At 43.3% G+C, this 22,213-nt stretch overlaps 1 protein-coding gene across 1 annotated transcript in view; it reads right to left on the reverse strand.

The window, feature by feature from the left end:
• Positions 1–22,213, reverse strand: part of NUP210 (nucleoporin 210) — a 524,741-nt gene that overhangs the window by 347,354 nt on the left and 155,174 nt on the right. Inside the window, exons 8-11 of the mRNA XM_078661451.1 lie at positions 16,597–16,663; positions 5,798–5,904; positions 3,112–3,252; positions 1,880–2,017 (exon numbers count right to left, since the gene is read on the reverse strand). Of these exons, the coding sequence (XP_078517577.1) occupies positions 1,880–2,017; positions 3,112–3,252; positions 5,798–5,904; positions 16,597–16,663 (453 nt within the window). The remainder of the gene's footprint in view (positions 1–1,879; positions 2,018–3,111; positions 3,253–5,797; positions 5,905–16,596; positions 16,664–22,213) is intronic.

The raw sequence follows: 22,213 nt of genomic DNA on the forward strand, positions 1-22,213 counted from the left end.
TGACCTGGGACCCAAAACTGTCCCCATGGAAACTGCCAGAAACTTAAGTCTTTGGATAGCTGACACCTACTCAAAAGTTAGCTACGTTGTCGTCATCTGTTTCGCTATTCTTAGAATGTTTAAGAAAGTGTTTCCCGTTCTTCCTCTTTCTGCATGCAAGAATGTCATTCAAGCATTGGTCACTTTCCGTCTGGACCACAGAATCCTCTTTACCTACGACGTTTGTCCCATCTCCTCCATCGCCTGCAGATTGTTGAAAATTCTGAGGCCATCTTGATTCTCAATATTCCCGCCCATGCATCATTTCCCCTTCATCTTAAGTTCCATCGGTCTTAAATGGAGCTTTCTACCGGTCTTAAATGGAGCTTTCTACTCTATCACCCTCTCACCTATATTTGATCATATCAACCAGAAGGCATCACTCCACATTTTAAACGGCATTGCAGTGGCAGCCGCTCCCTTTCCTACCTCACAGCTTAACACTGGAACTTCTTACCCATGTTCACACATAAGAACTCCTGCCATAGTCAGTTCAAGAAAATAGCTAAAAAGTTGGCTCTTCTAGCAAGTGTGATTCAGCCCTGGTTGTTGCTTCTTTTTCCCCAGTGCCAGGGCACCCATGGACATCAGCCACACTTTAAAAAAATGTATGACATATTATTTGACTATACAAAGAGTAGCTTTGAGATGGATCAATGATTTCCCAACCCAGACACAAAGTTTGGCTCTCAAACACAATTTATTGCAATGGGATGATTTGTATTAGAGGGTAATTGTGAGTCTGAGTCTAGTGAGGTATTTTACACCTAACAGCTAGGTGGCATCATTTCTCGGGATTGCTGAAAACATACCGGCTCAGTTTAATTGATTAAAATAGTAGCAACACAGAAAATGGTCTGGTAAATGCTGGAACCTCACTGTCCATGATATCAGAGCGCTGGGGTGAAGGCAAAAACAGCTCTGAAGTAAGACAAAAATAGGTGTAAACTTATTGTTAGCAAGGTTTGCTGCCTGGCTTCCAACAGGTAGTCCTAAGGAAACATAGGCCTACAGGATGTGTTAATGAACATCAACTATTTGGTGTTGTGCCTGTTACTGACACTTTGTACAGAAGTCGGCTTTATGTGTGTATACATCCCAATGTGTCCTTGTATGGTGATATAGTGTCTCATTAACCAAAAGAAAGTTCGAAAAAAATCTAAATCAGAAACTTTAGATTTGTAACAATGTCATAAATTTGGATGAACTAAGACAACAATGTAATAAGGTCGAAACAGCTTTCACTCTAACCTACAAAGGTATAAATAAATACAATACTGAAAACCAAGACAGTCTCATGTCATGCATCAGAGTTCGCAGAGAGATGTGAAGGTACCTACTAACATCAGCCCTCATGACCAATAAATATCGCTTGGTACATTCTTATTAGTAACACATGTATTCTGTGATCTTCAAACACAACTGAATAATATACAGCCAGTACAACGCAGCACTATTATGATCTATGTCAATGTTCACAGGTTTACTTGTGAAAGAATGCAACTGTCTTATTCTAAACTTCTAAAAGTAATAACACTTGTGAGATAGCATGTAGAAAAGGCCACAAGTGGCCAATCTTTTTCACTGATGGCGAGTAGAACGTACTGCAGGTCCCAGGTGGAAGGATACAAGTGGGTCCACATCACAAAGCAAACATCCACATAAATTAAAGACTAGTTAGCAAAAAACATTGTAAGATAACCACTTTCGTGTATTAGAATCAAGGTGGTACTGTGTTGACGATCACAGCTTTCTTACCTAGAGTAAACAGGTTATATGACTAAATATGCTCCACCCTACAAACGGGTATGAAAAATACAGTCCTACTAAAATAACATACCTTTATAGTATACTGGTAGGCTCCAGATTTTAGCTGCCAGGGAAAAATCAAAATGCTTGGCAAAAGTATTATGGGCCCATAGATTTCAACCTCCTGTTGATTTCTCACTGGAACAGGCAGGGTGTGGACTCCTCCGTCCTGAAACACAAGAAATTGTAAATCAGACAGTAACAGAATCCCAAAATGCTACATTTTGATTGGGTCGAAAAGACTTTCTCTGGTTAGGGGGGGACCCGGGTGGGGGGTAGTTCCTATGGGGTGGAGGGAATGGGGGGTTATTTGACAAAACTGATTAGTGTTGATATCTAAATTGATTGCTTATCTCTGTATTTTGATTCTATACTCATGGCTCCTCCGGTGTTCGGAGTACCGTGGAATATTTTGCAATCTTCCTTAATATAACAATAAACTTTGTTCTGAAAAGACTTTCTCTGGACAATAATAAATGTTTAAACAAATGTCATTATTTTCTCATATTGACTGTGAGGTCAGTGCACTTTCTCTAAGGGAGATGCATCTGCTGAAAAAATAAGTGCTAGAACTTAAAAGATAAATTAAATGTCGAAGGAACCTATTACACATAAGAGCACGCATATATGTTGACCAATAAAAAGCACACCATTAAGCAATGAATCTGATGAACTTTACCCTAGATTGAAAGAATTTGATTTAAAATAGCAACATTATGCAGGGGGAAGGTACTCCCAGGTACTTAATTACCAGGAGGGTGTGCGACCCTCTGGATCACTTTGGTCCCTTTCATTATAACGTTTTAATATATTTCAGTGCAATATACAAATTAAATCCTGACCGCATTTTCCCCCTAATTATTTCCCTGTTTAAAGAAGATTCTCAACATTCAATAATTAACACGTTCCAAAATAAAATCAATCTCTCATTATACTAATGTTTCAGGTCGAGGTGATGAGCAATTTAAGTGATTATCTGATATCATCAAGGTGGCGGCATGTCACCTTAACAGGTGATTGGTTTGGGGTACAGGATGTGGCCTAACGGCTAGGTTGGTCTACCTCAAATCTTGGGAACCTGGTTCGAGTCTCAGCAACTACGTTCAACATCCTGTGATTCAGTGCAAATCACTTAATCTCCTAATACCTAACAAAAATGAATGTGTCTGGAACACAACTGGTGCTCATGTGAAGCGCTCTGAGACCTCCGGGTCAAGTTCGCGCTATATAAAACTCAGAAGAAAAAAATATTGCAATACATACCTGATCTACTATTGAGATAAGTGCTGCGTCAATAATGGTTTGCCCTTTCTTCAAAGCCTTCACACGGTGATAGGAACCATTCAGAGAGGATTCTAGAACTTCAAAGTACTCCTTGGACATCGTAGAGTCAATTCGAATATTCTGAAAATATATTACAATCCATTATTAATCAATGCACTTTCACACGTTCATACCATGCACATTTAAATTAGGATCAAGTTTGCTTTAACTCCTCTAGTCTAAGCAAGACATGGTTTTCAAAGCCACTGTGAAAATGGAATGGAAATGGCTTGGTTCCTCTTCCAAAGAAAACCAGGAAGAGCGGTAGAGAATTATAGGCACAGCTGGACTGGTTAAGGTGTTTTTCCCCATTGGAGAGATACCACTCTTAAGTGTTTGCAATTGTTTTTGTTCAAACAATATTTTTCCCAAATGTGAAATGCAAATAAACCCATGGTTTGTGAATTACTCTGGAACAGACAAAACAGACCAATAGACCTTAATTTTGATTCATTCAGAAGAACTATAAATAGACATTAATAAAATGCTGCGCTTGTTTCACCCTTTTGGGAAAAGAGAAAACATTTATTTAACATTAAAAGTGCCTTTTTGTACGTGCTGTCCAATAGCTCACTATTTTGGGCAAATCGATGACAAGGCCATTGCGGAACTACTACACATTTCTGAAAACTAGACAATTCTGAATGAAGCAAAGATATTATTTGTGTAACGTGGTCATCCTTTGCCCTCAACAAAATCCTAATTGAAATTCCAGACTTGGTACTTATTTCATTCACCACGAAAGCATGAAAGACTGGTTTGACGACAACACAATTTGAACCTTTGATGTTATTGCTGCCCACAGATTGCCAACATAGAAAAATGTGCTATTTTACCAACTATATCTGCTGGACATATGCAACCATTAGTAAAACGGTTGAGGAGGCTGATTCATTTGCGGATATTATTTGTAATCTGTTGGTCATATGTTTTAAACATCATACAAAGACCTAGAGTGTTCAGGAATCTTCTTTCACTGTCTCCACTGACCTAGACTATTTTTTAATCCCCTGTGGGGACCAAGGGTGCAATTCTATCTTCTCTGAAGCATGTTGTGGGATTTCTTTCAACTGCGTGCTACCTGGTGGCTGAGCCTTGCTTTTTCAATTCCCAGCACCAGGAGTTGCTAATAAGCCCAGCATCGCGTGTCCATCAGAGAGGGAGCAATGCTTACCTCACCCCTATGAAAATCTATTGAAGGACAGCAAAGTATTTTGGTGTTAATTTCTTAGAGGATGTAACCTGTCACAATTAGGCAGTCTATTACTGTGTGCAAGCTTGACACTTAAGAACTTTCATCAGGCGAGTTCCCCTCATGTGAGCGTTAAAAGTTTGAGCTCGGAAGGAACTACTACATCAAGTCACCTGCTCTCTACCCTGCTCATATTCAGCAGACTAAAGGACAGCAGGACAAGAAGGAAGGGAGAGGAGACTGACAACGTCCTCCTTTTGTATTCACCAAACAGTATTATATACAACATAGCCTTGCAGTTACCCATTGAGAGTCAAACAGCATGTGGTGGTAGCCGGTGTGGCCAGAAGGGGTACAGCAGCTGCTCTCTTCCCTTTACATCTCCAGCCAGTAGACTGGAAAGTACCAGTCCAGAGTCTGGCCATTTGTGGTGCCCTCAAACATTGCACCTCTGGGTCTGCATGGACGAGTGCTGTGGCAACTTTCTCCATCTTCTACAAGTCTGAGGGTCCACCACCTCCAAAATAAAACCCCAGGCTCAGATGGAGGCTGATCAGAGGTAGCAACATGAGCTGGTGACACCACTACTCTTAGTCCTGCCCCAGCCATGTGTGCACACACAGACTGGACTAAGAGGCAGGTCTTGACAAAAGAGCTTTCGATCCATTCCCCATCTATACACATGCACATTTTGGCAGAGTACCTTTGCTCTGCTAATCTGGGGAGAGGAGTTGGCCTAACGGCTAGGGCGCTCGACCTCGGACCTGGGGATCTGGGTTCGAGTCTCGGTAACGACGCCAAAACCTCCTGTGATTCTGGGCAAATCACTTAATCTCCCCGTGCCTAAAATGAAAGTGTGTCCTCATGTAACGTAACTGGAAAATATGTAAAGCGCTCTGATACCTGATTCGGTTCGGGTCTAGTTCGCGCTATATAAAACTCTGCAAAAAAAAATATATCTACTCGTGGCACACCTGCCTAAGCAGCTGCAATTGTCAGAGAAAACACAAGTAGCCCAAAATGACTACCTACTCTACCTGTCTTGCTGACACGTTAGTTTGGTATTGCTTAAGAAGGTAAGATGTTAGCAGACACCACTCACCCCATTAACAGAAAATGCCCTCCCCCACGCCCACACTGCATTACCCCCAGCTTACCTATAATCACATACTGCAACTAACCTACTAATAATGATGCGTTTCACTTATTACAAAATGAACTTATTGGGCTTCGTCAATGCTTTTTGAATGGTTGTTTTATGACATGTTTTATTGTAGTCATGTTCATTTGCTGCAGGCTTTTGATCAGACCCTCTCAAGTCTTATTTATATAAATTGGCTTGGAATAACATTGATAATCTTACCAAACATGCATCATCAACCCATCAAATTAACATTTGCTTAATCACCATAATTACAGATAAAATATACTTACCTCAGATAAATAAACTTTATTACTTGATTTGTCGTAAACATCAATAGTGATATCATAAATCCTCCCAGTCTCCAAGACCCATCGGTCTCCGGGATGAACAGAAAAGCCTGTGTCACAGAGAAGTGTGCAAGCGACACGATAAAATACCATGAACAGATAAGCATAGCCAGTACTTCTGAATATTTAATTTGTGAACATCCCACATAATTTGCTAAATGTGGATTTTAGATGAAAGATTTTGTAAATCGACTAATGATAAGACTAGAAAGGGACATTTTGACAAATTCCTTTTCCAAGCATTAGTAATACAAATAAAAAAACAATCGTCATCTCATCTATTCGATGTAAGAAGCAGAAGGGTTTTTCCCCTTTTCCTTCATAGACCAACACTCTCCATCAAGTTAAAATATTGCCATAATGAACACCACTGAAACATCGTTTTTCTTAATGCAGCCAATTCTTGCTTCGCCCACATTCCAATAAATATGTAATGCAGCCGGTACAGTAATTCCCAACTAAAAAGCCCAGGTCATCTAGATGGGCAACTTGAGATCAGAAGCCCTCCCTTTGATCGGAATAGGTTTTAAAATTCAAGCCACTCTCTTTTGTTTTTCAATATCTACAGACACCCTGTGACCTCTTTTCATTGACAAGGACATCAATGTAAATCAATTCGTAGTATAGCCTCTCAGTCGACTGTCAACCAATAACAAAATTTCTTTATGATCTATACTTTGCCACATACTTCATTTAATCTCCGGAATCAGCCCCTTTTGTTCTTTTCAACATGTGTCCGAATTTGTGGGTATACAGTACTGGCTGGATTAGGTCACCTGATATCACTGCCTCTGAGAGTACACATCTGAGCAAAATTGTAATAAATTTAGCAAATATTTCTCTATGCAAGTAAGTTATACCGCTCACTTGCATTTTGATTTACAAGTGTATATATTTCATTTACTGACATGTTCGCTCTGATGATGCTCATGGGTCTCGTACACATAACTTAACGATGCTCAATATACAAATAAAATATGAGAATGCTGAAATTGACATCTCTACATGATAATGATGGAGTAAAACCCTGTCTTGTCACTATCCAAACAAAAAGAATAAAGTAATAGAAGGAATGCTTGAATTAAACTCAGCCACCAGAAATGGCCCTGGCCGCATCAGAGTTCATCACTCTGTTGTTGGTCTGTGATGGGCATGCCCCACTCAAGTTATACTTCACTGCCAAGGTCTCCAAAGGCTGAAGCTGCTCTGGGTTTGCTTGTGTTTCCATATCGAGGTCACCTGGCCTGGCAGTCCAGGCTGGCTTCTTCCTATCGGGGCAGGACTATGAATAGGCTGTGGGGTTTTAGGTTTAAACCTATAATAACTGATAAAACCCCACTGAAAGATAAATATAAACACTGAAAAAACACCTGGACAACCACAAACTAAATGCCATTCAAAGAAAGGAAAAAGAGAGTGAAAGTCATTTTTTATTTCCTGAAGGGGTCAATACAATGTAACTTTGTTATACAAGTAGCAGTAAGAAAGACTGGCTAACATTATTCTGCTTGAGTTTTGTTCTTTAGGGATGCCACTAAAATATTGTTTCTTCTTCCTTTTACTTTTTCAGTTTTGTGGCCTTTGGTCTAAAGATGCAGGGTTTAGTTTCATGTTTTAGGTCTAGTTTAATTATTTTAAAAACTATAGAGAATCAGGAAATATCAAACTCATATTTGATATTTTGGCTGCATTTGATTCTTTCACCGATAGGTAAAATGACAAGTATATATATCACCAAGAATCTGGGATAGTGGTGAAAACATGACACCCGACTTTTGGAAAACATGGAATGCAGTGTCAATTTTAATGCTCTGCAAAAACGGTTCTTTCCAAGTTCAACAAAGATTGGAGTGATGTTGTTTGTATTTGCAGTGATTCAGCTACGTATATAAAACAGTTGTGTGATGACCTGTCAAAATTGATACCTGAGCTGAAGTGATTCCCTGTAGTAGATCCTTGCCACTTGTTAGATGGTATGCTGAAAGCATCTTTCAAATCTTAAGAGTTAATGAGGGATGCTATTGACTTTTTAGTCCATTCTGGTGCACTGGTTTCTAATGCACAAGAACTAAAACCCAAATATTTATCATTTTGTGTTTTATGTGGCATCAAAGAAAGAGTCATCCCAACTGTGTCCCTTAGCTGATGGTTCTCAGCCCAATGGGCTAAGAATGCTGAGAGGGCCTTTTCGCAGAATTTTACATGGGAAGAAAAGAGCGAGCGCACATGACCCAAAGACTCACTGAAGAAGTATTGTATGGTGTAGTACAATAAGATTAATTTGCAAAATTCTATTTGAACCTCATATAAGTACACAGTCTATATACCATGTTCTTTCAGTGCAGAAAGCAAGCAATAATAAAAGCTAAACGTTCCATAAACACCGTAAAAACATTTTTTTCTGTTGTTTTTAGTGACGCGAAAATGTGTAACCACTGATAACTGTCTGTTTAAGATATTGAAAACACTGAAAAAAACACACCAGAATTTACCAAAAATAGAAACTGAAAACAGGAAAGCCTAACTATGAATGATACGCATTTGACTGGTTTTAGTCTACAATAGCATAGTGGGCAAAAAAATTACGTGGAATGCAGCCCTCACGATCACCAGTGGCATTGCTTTCATCACTTTGTTTTTGCAGTTGTCACTATCCAAGCCAGGCTATCTAACGCTTATCTCAAACATAACTCGACCAAATAAAATTAGCACTGCATGGGGACTAAACACCAAGAAACCCAAACCAGACTGATCAATGCAGCTAGGTAGCTACTCATTCCAAATTAATAAAAGTGCCAATTGTCTTGGCTCCTCTCTGAAACAAATGCCACTGCCTCCACCTTACTTAGCTCTAGGCTCATCTTGCCAAGAATATGAAAAGTACTTTCTTTCCAGAAGCAGATTTCAAAAGCTCCAGTGCACGTTTCAGTCTTTTCACCTTAATGTAGGAAACACACAGCTGATTTTGGAAAAGGGGGGTGGTGATGGACAGAGCTTCTGAATGATGCAGAATACTCTTACCAAGTCAAGAGATCATGGTTTTAATCCATCACCGTTTTTTAGCTCACTGCACCATCCCAGCTCAGAACTTGGCTATATGCAAATTAGTCTGTTCCTGTCCCAGTGCATGATGGGACCAGGGCAAACCAAACTACCAAGCCAATTCTTATACTGGGAAGGAAACAAGCTTCCGGGGACCGGTTTCTGGCATCACAGCCGTCTTCGGCCCGGCTTGCTTGAATCCTGATGGTGCAATGAGCAAGGGACTCACGTCTGAGTATACCCTCCCACACATAGTGTGGATAAAACCGATTTTGGAAAAGGGGGGTGGTGATGGACAGAGCTTCTGAATGATGCAGAATACTCTTACCAAGTCAAGAGATCATGGTTTTAATCCATCACCGTTTTTTAGCTCACTGCACCATCCCAGCTCAGAACTTGGCTATATGCAAATTAGTCTGTTCCTGTCCCAGTGCATGATGGGAACAGGGCAAACCAAACTACCAAGCCAATTCTTATACTGGGAAGGAAACAAGCTTCCGGGGACCGGTGTCTGGCATCACAGCCGTCTTCGGCCCGGCTTGCTTGAATCCTGATGGTGCAATGAGCAAGGGACTCACGTCTGAGTATACCCTCCCACACATAGTGTGGATAAAACCGATTTTGTAAAAGGGGGGTGGTGATGGACAGAGCTTCTGAATGATGCAGAATACTCTTACCAAGTCAAGAGATCATGGTTTTAATCCATCACCGTTTTTTAGCTCACTGCACCATCCCAGCTCAGAACTTGGCTATATGCAAATTAGTCTGTTCCTGTCCCAGTGCATGATGGGAACAGGGCAAACCAAACTACCAAGCCAATTCTTATACTGGGAAGGAAACAAGCTTCCGGGGACCGGTTTCTGGCATCACAGCCGTCTTCGGCCCGGCTTGCTTGAATCCTGATGGTGCAATGAGCAAGGGACTCACGTCTGAGTATACCCTCCCACACATAGTGTGGATAAAACCGATTTTGGAAAAGGGGGGTGGTGATGGACAGAGCTTCTGAATGATGCAGAATACTCTTACCAAGTCAAGAGATCATTTTCCAAAATCGGTTTTATCCACACTATGTGTGGGAGGGTATACTCAGACGTGAGTCCCTTGCTCATTGCACCATCGGGATTCAAGCAAGCCGGGCCGAAGAAGGCTGTGATGCCAGAAACCGGTCCCCGGAAGCTTGTTTCCTTCCCAGTATAAGAATTGGCTTGGTAGTTTGGTTTGCCCTGTTCCCATCATGCACTGGGACAGGAACAGACTAATTTGCATATAGCCAGGTTCTGAGCTGGGATGGTGCAGTGAGCTAAAAAACGGTGATGGATTAAAACCATGATCTATTGACTTGGTAAGAGTATTCTGCATCATTCAGAAACTCTGTCCATCACCACCCCCCTTTTCCAAAATTGGAAACACACAGCTAACAGGAGTGCCAAAATCCCACCTCTACCCTCTGAAAAGCATCCACATCACTGCAATCTGTCTGATCATGGGTCTCCAGAAGTTTAACAGAATCACACCTACTCCTGCTGTCAGTCTGCAAAATCGTGAAGAATTGCAGCATCAGTTTCAAATCCCTTAACTGATGTCTAATATCACAATTTACAGCAGCATAGGCATCTCTTTGAACATCAACAACACAAATGGAATACGAGAGATGCAAGAAGGAGCAAACAAGACAGCAAGCCATCTCCTCTAATATCCGGAAAACCTGAAACAAGATCAGAGTCCAGATCCAACAAGCAACATCATTTCTCCCCTTCCAGAAGCAAATCAAGACACACCTCGTTTAACAGCATCTTGCCAGAACCCAACAGCTCTCCATTAATCAACACTCTCCACTCCCACAACCTCTAGAATCCCCTTCACCCAGATGATATAAGAATGCTAGCGGATGCAGGTCAGGCAGTGATTTTGGTACTGCTTGACCTGTCCGCTGCGTTCGATACCATTTCTCACCAAATTTTGGTAGACAGACTTCGTCTCACAGGGGCTCAGGACTCGGCTCTGAATTGGATACAGGACTTTCTTACTGACAGGACCCAAATAGTAAATCTAGGACCTTTTCAATCCAAATCCAGCAATGTAACAAAGGGTGTGCCACAAGATTCCTGTCTCAGTCCATCTCTATTTAATGTTTATGTTGCCCCATTAGCTGCTCTGCTTAGGAAGGTCGGATTCTCTCCGATCTCCTACGCAGATGATACGCAGCTGATCTTCTCTTATAATAAATTTACCCCTGATGTCCAGAAAGTGTTCTCCGAAGGTATGAATACCATCACCCTTTGGATGAAGAGAAATTTCTTGCAACTAAACACAGGGAAAACGGAGATCATGCTGTTCAAAGATGACATCTCCAGATGGTCTCCTGGATGGTGGCCAGAAGAATTGGGGGCAGTTCCGACCCCAAGGACTAAGGTAAAAAATCTAGGAGTACTTGTCAATAGAGACCTCAATTTGGAGGGTCATATTGCAGTAATTAAACGCTCTTGCTTTTATGCGTTGAGCCTCCTTCGGAAGATATTTCATTTCTTACCTATGAGCACACGCAAAATGCTAATTCATGCTCAAGTCCTAAGTCGTTTAGACTACAGCAACGCTTTGCTGATATCTGCCAAGGACTCCAATTTACAAGGTCTGCAGGTAGTGCAGAATACTACTGCCCGTCTGGTGACTGGTGCCCATTATCGAACTCCATCCCTTTCTCTCTTGCATAATCTGCATTGGCTCCCAAATCACAAGAGAATTCAGTTCAAAGTTTGCTGCCTGGTATTTAAAGGCCTTAACTCTATGGGCCCAACATATCTGTCAGAAAAACTAGTCAAATACCTTCCTGGATGCTCACTTCGCTCTGAAAGCAAAAGCCTGCTCACCGTTCCTCGCATTAAGCAGACCAGGTTAGGAGGCAAATCTTTTTCTTACCAGGCCCCCAAATTGTGGAATTCTCTCCCATTAGAGCTGCGTGAGGAAGCTAATTATCTGTCTTTTAGAAAAAAACTTAAGACCCAGCTCTTCTAATCCTCTCTCCCTTGTGACACGTATTTGGATCCTAAGCGCGGAGATATCCCATTTGGGGTGAGTCAGGCGCTCTACAAATGTAATAAATAAAATAAATAAAAAATGCCCCCATTTATCTGGTTATGACCATCTGTCTTGTAGCCCCCACCCACTTTTATGTACACCACTTGTATGTACACAATATGTTGTAGATAGGTGTGTGCTCAATATTGGCTTACCTAAGGGAGTTAGATATGTATTAGAGTCGAACATTTTAACCTTAGCCGAGTACCTCAACTTCTGTTTTGTGGTGGTGGTGGTGGGTGGCAAGCACTGAAAACCTTTTTTCATCACTACTAGCTGTTGAAGATTTTCTTTTGATTCATAAGTGATATGCTTTCTGGTAAATCTGCTATATTATTTTGAATGTTCTTTACCTATTGTCTGTTATAGTGGGTCACTTGTTAATGTACTGGTGTAAAATGAAAAAAACTGTATATAGATAGATTCTATGATTCCTGCCGGGATTTGCCAGCTGTTTATATTAAGAATATAAATTTCACAAGAATCGGGGTAATTTCTTCCAGCACCTCCTTGGTGACAACTTAAAGAAAATAAGGTTTGCAGAAAGTCCACCATTACCTGGAGTAGTGTAACTTGAAAGGAAGAACCAGACATCGGAGAAGAGGGCTCACAACAATGACCATTAAAAATAAATTATCAGTAGCAAAAATGAAAAATTGTAGATGTGGACATCGATAGCAAGTATTAAACTATTTGATGGTAACATGTTAATATATTTAAAACATGCATTGCTGTGAGAAGAATAGTAAAGAGAGTAACACATGTTATATCAACTTGTTAGAAACAACAACAATGTATTCATCAGCTAGAAGATTTGTAAGCATAATGCATAGAAAGAGGTATTGATTTGGACAAGTGTTATATGATATTAAATCCTTTCAAAAGTGCTCAATCTATTATTTGACAGATATCCTTCTATAAGTACACCAGTGCAATTGGAAAATATATCATTCATTCTTTTCACATACTAAGAACATCTCAGAACAATAACCTTCAATGTGTAATTTACATATTGCTAAAATGGTAATTGATTTTAGAGCTGACTCTTGTTAGCCCCTTTCTGAATTGACCCGTTGTATGTATTAGAATGTGCCACAAAATAATTAGCATAGAGGCCGATTACAACAAAGCATTCTATCCACCATGTTTTGTTGTTCTCAGTGAGTACCCTCAGTGGGAAAAGTATGCCCAGATCTGGGCCCCATAACTCAAGGGACTCAACTTGCAACTCACTGGTGAGGCACAAAAAGATAGAACATGACATGGTTGCCTGTATTCTCATATAGAGGTGAGGCAGCCTGGCGGATTGTGTTCCTATCACTTTTGCAGCAGCATACAGAACGATTTGCACATTATGAGCCTTGTCCGTAGGGACAACAATGGCCCAAAGTAAATCATCAGTAAGTGAGGGCAAACCAAGCATTGTGCCCTTCGCTCTTTGTGATACACAAAGACACTACGATGTTCTTTCATCCAGAAAAACAGGCCTTTAGGGAGCCCCTAATAGGAAATGAAAAGTGAGTTCAGTTTAAGGGAGAAGAGAATGTTGTTGGAAGGGAAGGGATTTTTATTTTTATGACCCTTACCATGCTGCAAAAGATACTTTGGTATACAAATTATTTTAGGGCACTCAACAAACTTGTGCCATAGAACTAGGTCATGCTAAGGTTTAGGTCTTAACTTTCCTTAAGCCCTAACATTTCAAAAAGAAATCTTTTTAAATTCACCTGTCATCTATGTAGTGGCTGACGTGTGTTGTAGCAGTTTCATTTCAAATTAATAGTCAAATATATGATGCATCGTGTACACTACCAAACATTGAATTTCCAATACTGATTTAAATGTTCATATTTGGATAGTTTAGAAAGTGAACATACGAGTTGGGTGTGTAACTACATTTTTGAATCATTTCTCATAAAATAACTGTTGCTTCAACAATCTGTACTTAAGCTGAGAAAATAGTATTTAAAATTAGGAGTTCTTAAGACAATTGTTTGTATGGTTACAATGTTATCATTGTTATCATTGACATGAGAAGGAGAGTGCCTCTTCCACTATGTTTTCGGACCTCCTATCCGGCATGAACTGTCGCCAACATATAAATGTTCCGACCCATATTAAGGGTCACATCTTGGACCAGGTCTGGACATCTAATGTGGAGATTTCGGTTCCCCTTATTTCTCCCTGCCTATGGTAAGACCATTTTATAATTTCCTTCTCCCTCACATCTACTCCCTGTCCTAGTAGAGCCCTGGAGAGTAATTTTCGAGCGCGGAATTGGAACAGGGCTGACCTTGGTAAATTTGTTGACCTACTTAAAATTTCCCCTCCCCCCTGCAGCTAACTCCATCGACACCCAAGCCTCAGCTCTTACGCTTTGGCTTGAATCAGCCAGTAATGCCGTTGCCCCTTTTAAGTACACCAAGCTTAAGCGTCTTCATGACGCACAAAAGTGGTTTACCGAAGATCTCAAAGCCTCAAAGCTCGTGCTCAGGCAGGCTGAGCGTCGTTGGCGGCGAGGCTATGCCGCGGACACTAAGTTGCGATATATGTCTCTGCTTAAAGAATATCAAACAGCGATTTTATCTGCTAAGACTTTTTATTTTTCACAAAAAATCGTCAACTCTACCACTAAAAGCAAAGACATCTTCTCCATTGTGGAGGAGCTGTCACATCCAGACAGGGTCACTATTAAACCTTTCCCCTCCCAAGCACTCCGTGACTCCCTTAATCAGTTTTTTGTGGACAAGATTGTTAATATTAAAAAGAGCATCACTACTGTTGGCTTGCCTCTTTCCCCTAGGCCCGATCTTTCTCTGTTATCCCCTAATCCGCAGCAACTTACTCAGATCCCCCCAATCTCGGAGGAGGAATTTTTAGCCTTTTTAAGTAAGGTCACTTCTGGGTCCCCTACCGACTGTTGTCCTCCCTTGATTCTTCGCGAGGCTTTTACAGCTTGTCCGCTTCCCCCCTTGGGAGTTTTGAACACGTCCTTGTCCTTAGGCCTGGTCCCCTGTTCTTTCAAGGTTGCTGAGGTTGTGTCCATTTTGAAAAAACCCACAGCGGACCCTACGGTCATGAGTAACTTTCGCCCCATTTCCCTTCTCCCTTACCTCAGTAAAATTCTTGAGTCTCATGTTACCAACATTCTGAGCTCATTTATTGAACACTCCCAATATCTTGACTCCCAACAGGCTGGTTTTAGGCCCGCCCACTCTACGGAGTCAGTCATACTATCAGTTATGGAGGAACTGTGGAGAGGGGCGGACTCTAACATCAACCAGGTTTTGGTGCTCCTGGATCGGTCGGCTGCCTTTGACACGGTCGACCATGCTATTTTGATCGACCGTGTCAGGGAGGCTGGCATCTGGGGCACCGCTCTGGACTGGGTTCGCTCCTTTTTGACCAACCGCCATCAGGCGGTCCGGCTCTCTCAGTTCACCGCTGACAGGGTCGGCTTAACATGTGGCGTCCCGCAGGGTTCCTCCTTATCCCCTCTTCTTTTTAATTTATACCTGACCCCCCTTATCCGGTCCTTGCGAGGCAATCATGTCACCGCGTTCAATTACGCGGATGACATCCAGTTGATTTTTAATATTGATGGCTTGGCGGAGTCCATTCTTGATTTCCAGTCCACCCTTTGTCACATCAGTGACTGGATGGGGGTTAATCACCTCAAGCTCAACCCCGACAAGACAGAATTGGCTCTTGTCGGGGGCGCGGCCAACCCATGGAAATCTACCTATTGGCCTGTGAGCTTAGGTCTCCCCCCTAACCCAGTCGACTCAGCTAAAAGTCTGGGAGTCATCATCAGCAGTGATCTTACGATGAAGCCTCAGATCAATGCTGTGGTTTCATCTTGTTTCTTTCAGCTCCGTAAAGTCCGGAAAATTGCCCGTTTTTTTACCACTGAGGCCCTCACCCTAGTCCTGTTAGCTCTAGTCATCTCGAGGATTGACTATGCCAATTCTCTTTATGCAGGTATCCCGGTCTATTTATTGAAGAGGTTGCAGCTTGTTCAAAACCAGGCTGCATGCCTCATTCACCATCAACCTAGGCACCAACACGTCAGTCCTCTGTTAAAGTCCCTTCACTGGCTCCCCGTGTCCGAGCGGTGCAAATTCAAGTTAGGCTGCACCATCTTTAAGCCCCTCGCCGGTGTGAGTCCTTTTTTTATTTCTTCACTTCTACACCCTTATGTTCCCTCTCGTAATCTTCGCTCCTCCTACCTGGCCCTACTCAAGGTCCCGGTCTTTAAACGCAAGAAACATGGAGGATTAAGATTTTCGTTTCTTGCTCCTTCCTTTTGGAACTCACTCCCTTTAAGTATCAGATCTGTCTCTTCCTATGCTCTTTTCAGGTCCCTTCTCAAGACTCACTTGTTTTGTAGTGCTTACTGCTAACGCCTCGTGTCTCGCGAACTGTTCTCTCCTTGCTGCTCGAGCGCCAAGAAACCGCTAGGTGTTAGCTGCGCTTTAGAAGTAATTTTTACATTACATTACATGACCATGACCAAAAGAAACTAGAATAAAAGTGGAGTTTGCATGTCATTTGATAGATCATGCATTGCTCGTGGTGGGCAATAAAAGGGTAGCTGTAAAAAGAAAAGAACAGTTAACACTTACCTAAGTATCCTGCTTCCACAACATATATAGTGCTGTTGGGTAGTCTTGATGCACCCTGCATGCGGAGATCTGAAGTCTTAGTTAAGAAACAAGCTTAATATGAATTTGGTATCTATATTGATTAATATTAACCCAAATACATATGTTGGATATGATTTCTTTAGAATACTGACTACTGTATGGTTAAAAACAAACAAACAAACAAAATAAATCTATTACGCTAAGTGTATATAATCTTTATTGGAAAGCAATTAACCATCACAACAAAGAAGATGTAGTACACAATGTAAATAGAAAACTGCACCATTTTAATATAGAATTACAAAAAAATTTACCTATGGAAATTTTTATGAAAAACTTGGATGTTAACATTTACTCATTACCACTGTCCTTTCAGCAATGCCCATCTAACAAGTACCACAAATTATTCTCCCGAATATGGACTGGGGAGTATCTAAATTAATTGTACTGCCATTCGCTTTGCTTTACCTGCCCCTACCTTCGGTGCAAATCTGATAGCCTGTCGCTGCACTCGCCATACATGAGCAAGTGTGTGCATTCCACATGCTTCGGATAAGCCATTAGTCCTCATCTAACTGGACATAAGAATGAACTCTAAGAACACGTTATCTACGCATATCATTTTGCTTAAAATACTAATTTCAACACAAGAATGGGTTTAATCTGAAAAATGGCTGTGCATCTTAACAGACAACCAGTACAAAATATTGTCTAAAATACTAAAATGTTTATATTAAAACGAATAGTTTTCTTACCTGTCGGTGTAGTTTTGCAGCTTGAAGATCTTTCTGGATTCACTATGCTGTGCATTATTCCGCGGTCTTGTGGTTGGGTCCGGAATCGTAGTCCTTTCTTTGGTTTTTTTTTGTAGCCCAGGTGGGCGTCGGCGTCACACCTCCTTGGGTGCATTTCCGGTGACGTCGGCATGCTTCCTGCGGAAGCTCCCACTTTTGGGCGCCATCTTCGGGTTCTTTTTTTCCGTGTTTCTTTCGTTCCCAAAGTAATTGCAATGTTCTATTTAGGTGATATTTTACCGCTTGTACTTTTAAGTCTTTTTTTTTTTTAAACCACCTCTTCTCTCTCCAGCCTCATCTTTCTGGCGGAGGTGGGTGGGTTCGCTAGTGAATCCAGAAAGATCTTCAAGCTGCAAAACTACACCGACAGGTAAGAAAACTATTCGTTTTGCAGCGTGAATCTTTCTGGATTCACTATGCTGTGCATAGATTTTGTAGCGGTTTCTCATTTCTGTGGTGGCTGGGTGGAAGATGAGCGTTGGTTATTGAATATGTGCTGGAGCACCTTTTGTCCGACTTGTGCTTCCTTGTTCATCTGTATATCCACACAGTAGTGCTTCGTGAACGTGTGCACCGAAGCCCATGTTGCCGCCAGGCATATGTCTTGTATGGGTGTGTTAGCCAGGAAGGCTATTGTAGCACCCTTTTTCATAGTGGAGTGGGCACGTTTCCCCTCTGCTAGCTCTTGTCCTGCACGTTTGTGGCAGAGTTGAATTGTTTGTGCGATCCATCGTGCAATAGTCTCTTTGGTTACTGCCTTGCCCATGAAACTGTTGGCGAATGACACAAAGAACTGTTTTGTTTTCCTGTGTCCCTTCGTCCTCTCAATGTAGTGCATGACTGCCCTTCTGGCGTCCAGAGTGTGCAGAGCTCGCTCTGCGCTAGTGGTTGGTTTTTGGAAAAAACTCGGTATCTGTATAGACTGGTTCATGTGGAATTTGGACACGACCTTCGGCATGAAGTGTGGGTCAGTCCTCATCACAACCCTATCATTGTGTATTTGTATGTAGGGTTCTTGTAGTGTCAGCACCTGAAGCTCGCTTACTCTGCGTAAGGACGTTATTGCAACCAGGAAAGCTGTTTTCATAGTTAGCATCTTTAGGGAGGCCTTGTGAAGTGGTTCAAAGGGCTCTTTTAAGAGTTCCGTTAGGACTATGTTCAAGTTCCATGCAGGTGGCGGCACCCGCTTGGGTGGTGCGATCCTTTTTGCTCCTTCCAGGAATCTCTTCACCACCTGTGATGTGAAGAAACTCCTGCACGTTTCTCCCCTTGTGTAGGCGACTATCGCTGCCAAGTGAACTCTTAACGAGGATGAGCTAAGGTTCTTCTCCAGCAAGTGCGTCAGGTACTTTAGCACTGTGGAGTCCTTCTTCATTTTATTGTGAAGTCCTTCTTTTCGGCACCACATTGTGAATCTTTTCCATTTCGCAACATAGCACTTCCGAGTGCTGGGCCTTCGTGCCTCCCGAAGTACCCTCAGGGTGCTTTCTGGCAGTCCCAAATGTGCGAACTCTATGTCCTCAGGAGCCACGCTACTAGGCTCAGGCTCTCTGGCTCTGGGTGTAGCACCTCTCCGTTCTGCATGGAGAGCAGGTCTTTCCTCTTGCCGAATCTGTGGTAAACACTGTGTCATCTCCATGATCTGCGAGTACCATGTCTGCCTGTCCCACTGTGGCGCGACCAGTATCAGGGTCATGTTGCTCACTCTGCACTTGCTCTGCACTCTGTGCATCGGTGGTATCGGGGGAAAAGCGTAAGCAAATGTCCTGGACCAATCTATCCATACGGCATTCCCCAGGGACCCCTCCTCGGGCTGTCTGGATGCGAAGTTTTGGCATTTTGCATTCCGGCGTGTGGCAAACAGGTCCACTGATGGCGTTCCCCATCTGTCGAACAGCCACCTTGTCTCTTGAGCATTGAGCTCCCACTCGTGGGATGCTGATGTCTGTCTGCTGAGCCAGTCTGCCTGTATGTTGTCCTTCCCTGGTAGGTGTATGGCTAGCAGGTCTATTTTGAGAGGGATGGCCAATCTCCATATCTCCTGCGCCAGCGTTGAAAGCGTGGCTGACTGTGTCCCACCCTGCTTGTTGATGTAGAACATCGCGGTGGTGTTGTCTGTTTGTAGCAACACCTTCTGCTTGTACAGTCTTGTTTGGAAAGCTTTCAGTGCAAGGAAGATTGTCTTCAATTCTAGGTAATTTATGTGCTTTGTCGCATCTGCTGGCGTCCACAGTCCCCTCACCTTGAGCTCCTCCATGTGAGCGCCCCATCCCTTCAGGGATGCATCTGTGGTGATGGTCACTGTTGGCGTTGGGGGCGTTAGAGGCTTTCCCCTTGTTATGTTCTCCATGGTCCACCATGTCATCTCCTTCTGCACTGCGTGCGTTACAACCACTAGATCCTCCCAACTGCCTGTAGCTTGTGACCATTGCTCCTGTAGCCATTCTTGAATGGGTCTCATGTGGAGTCGTACATTTGGCACCAGGTGGATGCATGATGCCATCATCCCCATGATCTTGCTCGCAGTCCTCACTGTCCGAGCTTGTCCCTTCCGGTAGAGGCGAGTTTCCTTCACCAGCGCCCTCCCCCTCTTCTCGCTGGGGAACACCTTGCCCTGTAAGGTGTTGATCTGTGCTCCCAGGAAGATCTTCACTTGTTCCGGCTCCATTGATGATTTCTTCCAATGGATGGCGAACCCTAGGCTTATGAGCGTGCTCGTCACTGTATGTGCGTGCTACTTGCATTTCTGGTATGAGTTTGCTTTCACCAGCCAGTCGTCCAGGTAAGGGTATACGTGTATTCCTTGCCTTCGTAGGTGCACTGCGACTGCTGAGAGGCACTTTGTGAAGACCCTTGGTGCTGATTTTAGCCCGAAGGCTAGTGTTGTGAACTGGTAGTGGCTTTCTCCGATGGTGAACCTGAGCATATGCTTGTGCTTTCTGTTCATTGGGATGTGCAGGTAGGCGTCCTTGAGGTCTATCGTGACCATGAAGTCCCCGATCTGCAATTGCGGGAGCACCTCTTGCAGGGAGGTCATTTTGAATTTTTGCGTTCTTATGAATTTGTTCAGGAACCTTAGGTCCAGAATGGGTCTCATTGTCTCGTCTACTTTTGGTACCAGGAAGTACGTTGAGTATACTCCTTTGTTTCTTTCCTTGAAGGGTACCCGTTCTATGGCCTGCTTCTACAGGAGTTCCTTTGCTTCTTCCTGAAGACGCTCTAGCTGTTTGCTTGCTAGTGGTTTTCTTTTTGGTTTTCTGCTTGTTGGCCTCCCTTCCAACTCTATGCAGTATCCGAATTGGATGATGTTGAGGATCCATTTGTCTGATGTGATTTCTCTCCATTCTTGGAGGTAAAATCTTGATCTTCCTCCCACTGGTGTTATGTGGTCGTAGGTGTCTAGTTTGTCTTGACCCCTCTGTACGTGCTGCCCCCTGGGATCTTTTCTGTGGGCGGGCACACGGAGTTTTTTTAAGTCACTTAGAGGCGGGCTGCTGTCCCCCTCTTTTATTCTGTCCACGTCCATTTCCTCTCCCTCGAAAAGGACTGGCCTCTTGGTTGGTACTGCCAGGACTGCTTCTGCTGACCCTGCTGAGCCTGCGAGTCTGCCTGGTGCGTTTGTTGGAAAGCCTGGTGTGATGTACCTGGCTGGTTTCCACCTCTCCCGCCGGGCCTCCGTGACGGGGTTCCCCTTTTGTTGCCTCTGAACTGCAATGCTCTCATGGACCTTGCTGTTTCGTTATCCTTTTTTAGTTGACTGAGCTTCTCAAACTGTTGTTCCGAAAAGCGTATCGCCGTTGAACGGTGTGTTCAGGATGCTGTGTTGCACCTCAGGTTTGAAACCTGAAATCCTGAGCCAGGCGTGTCTTCTTTCAGTGACACCCATCATCATGAGCCTGCTGGAGGTGTCTGCTCCGTCCAGGGCCGTCTTGAGGCAAGAATTTGCCGCGTTCTTCCCTTCTTCAACCAGTTTTTCGGCCTTCTGCCTGGCATCCTGGGGCAGGTCCTTCACCAACTGCCCCAGCTCCTCCATGATCTGGTACATGTGCCTGTTTATCAGGGCGTTGGAATTAGCCATGCGCCAGTGGGTCGCGGCATTCCGTTCAATCCTTCTGCCCACCAGATCCATCCTCTTGCTCTCCTTATCCGGTGGTGGTCCAGAAGTAGTGGGCACGTTAGCCCTCTTTCTTGCTGTGGCCGTGATAATGGAGTCTGCAGAGACCGTGCCCTGAATGTAGGGTGGGTCCTTTGAGGAATGCTTGTATTTCTTCTCTGTTCTGGGAGTGACTGCCTTGCATGTTGTGGGTTCCTTGAATGCTTCCCTCCCCTGAGCCAAGACGCTGTCGAGCATTGGTAGGTACTGGCTCCTTGTTTGCGTGGGGAGCAATGTCTCTAGAAGGAAGTCTGCTTTCTGCTTCTCTTCGTCGAGCTTGAGTCTGAATGCTGCTGCGGCAGATTTTAGCACCGAGTTGTAGGCCCCGATGTCGTCCGGCAGCGAGGGCCTCGAGGGATATGTGTCGACCGCCTCCTCTGTGCTTTCGGTGTCGACATCTAGGTAATCCACCTCCTGTAAGTCAGAGGGGGCCGACTCGGCGTCCGTCCTGCTGTCCTCTTCCTCCCCATAGTTGTAACTATAGTAGAGACTCTCGTCATCTTCCTGGTCGTCGACCACCTCGACATCCGGGTCTTGTTCCTCGGCGTCGTCGTCTTCCTCCTCGACCACCTCCACCACTGGTGGCTTGGTCTTGTGGGGAATCGTGAAGGTTTTCATCTTTGCGTCGAATTCTTTCTTACGCTGCAAG

The sequence above is a fragment of the Lissotriton helveticus genome, chromosome 9 (assembly GCF_964261635.1).
Source record: "Lissotriton helveticus chromosome 9, aLisHel1.1, whole genome shotgun sequence".
Classification (NCBI taxonomy): domain Eukaryota; kingdom Metazoa; phylum Chordata; class Amphibia; order Caudata; family Salamandridae; genus Lissotriton; species Lissotriton helveticus.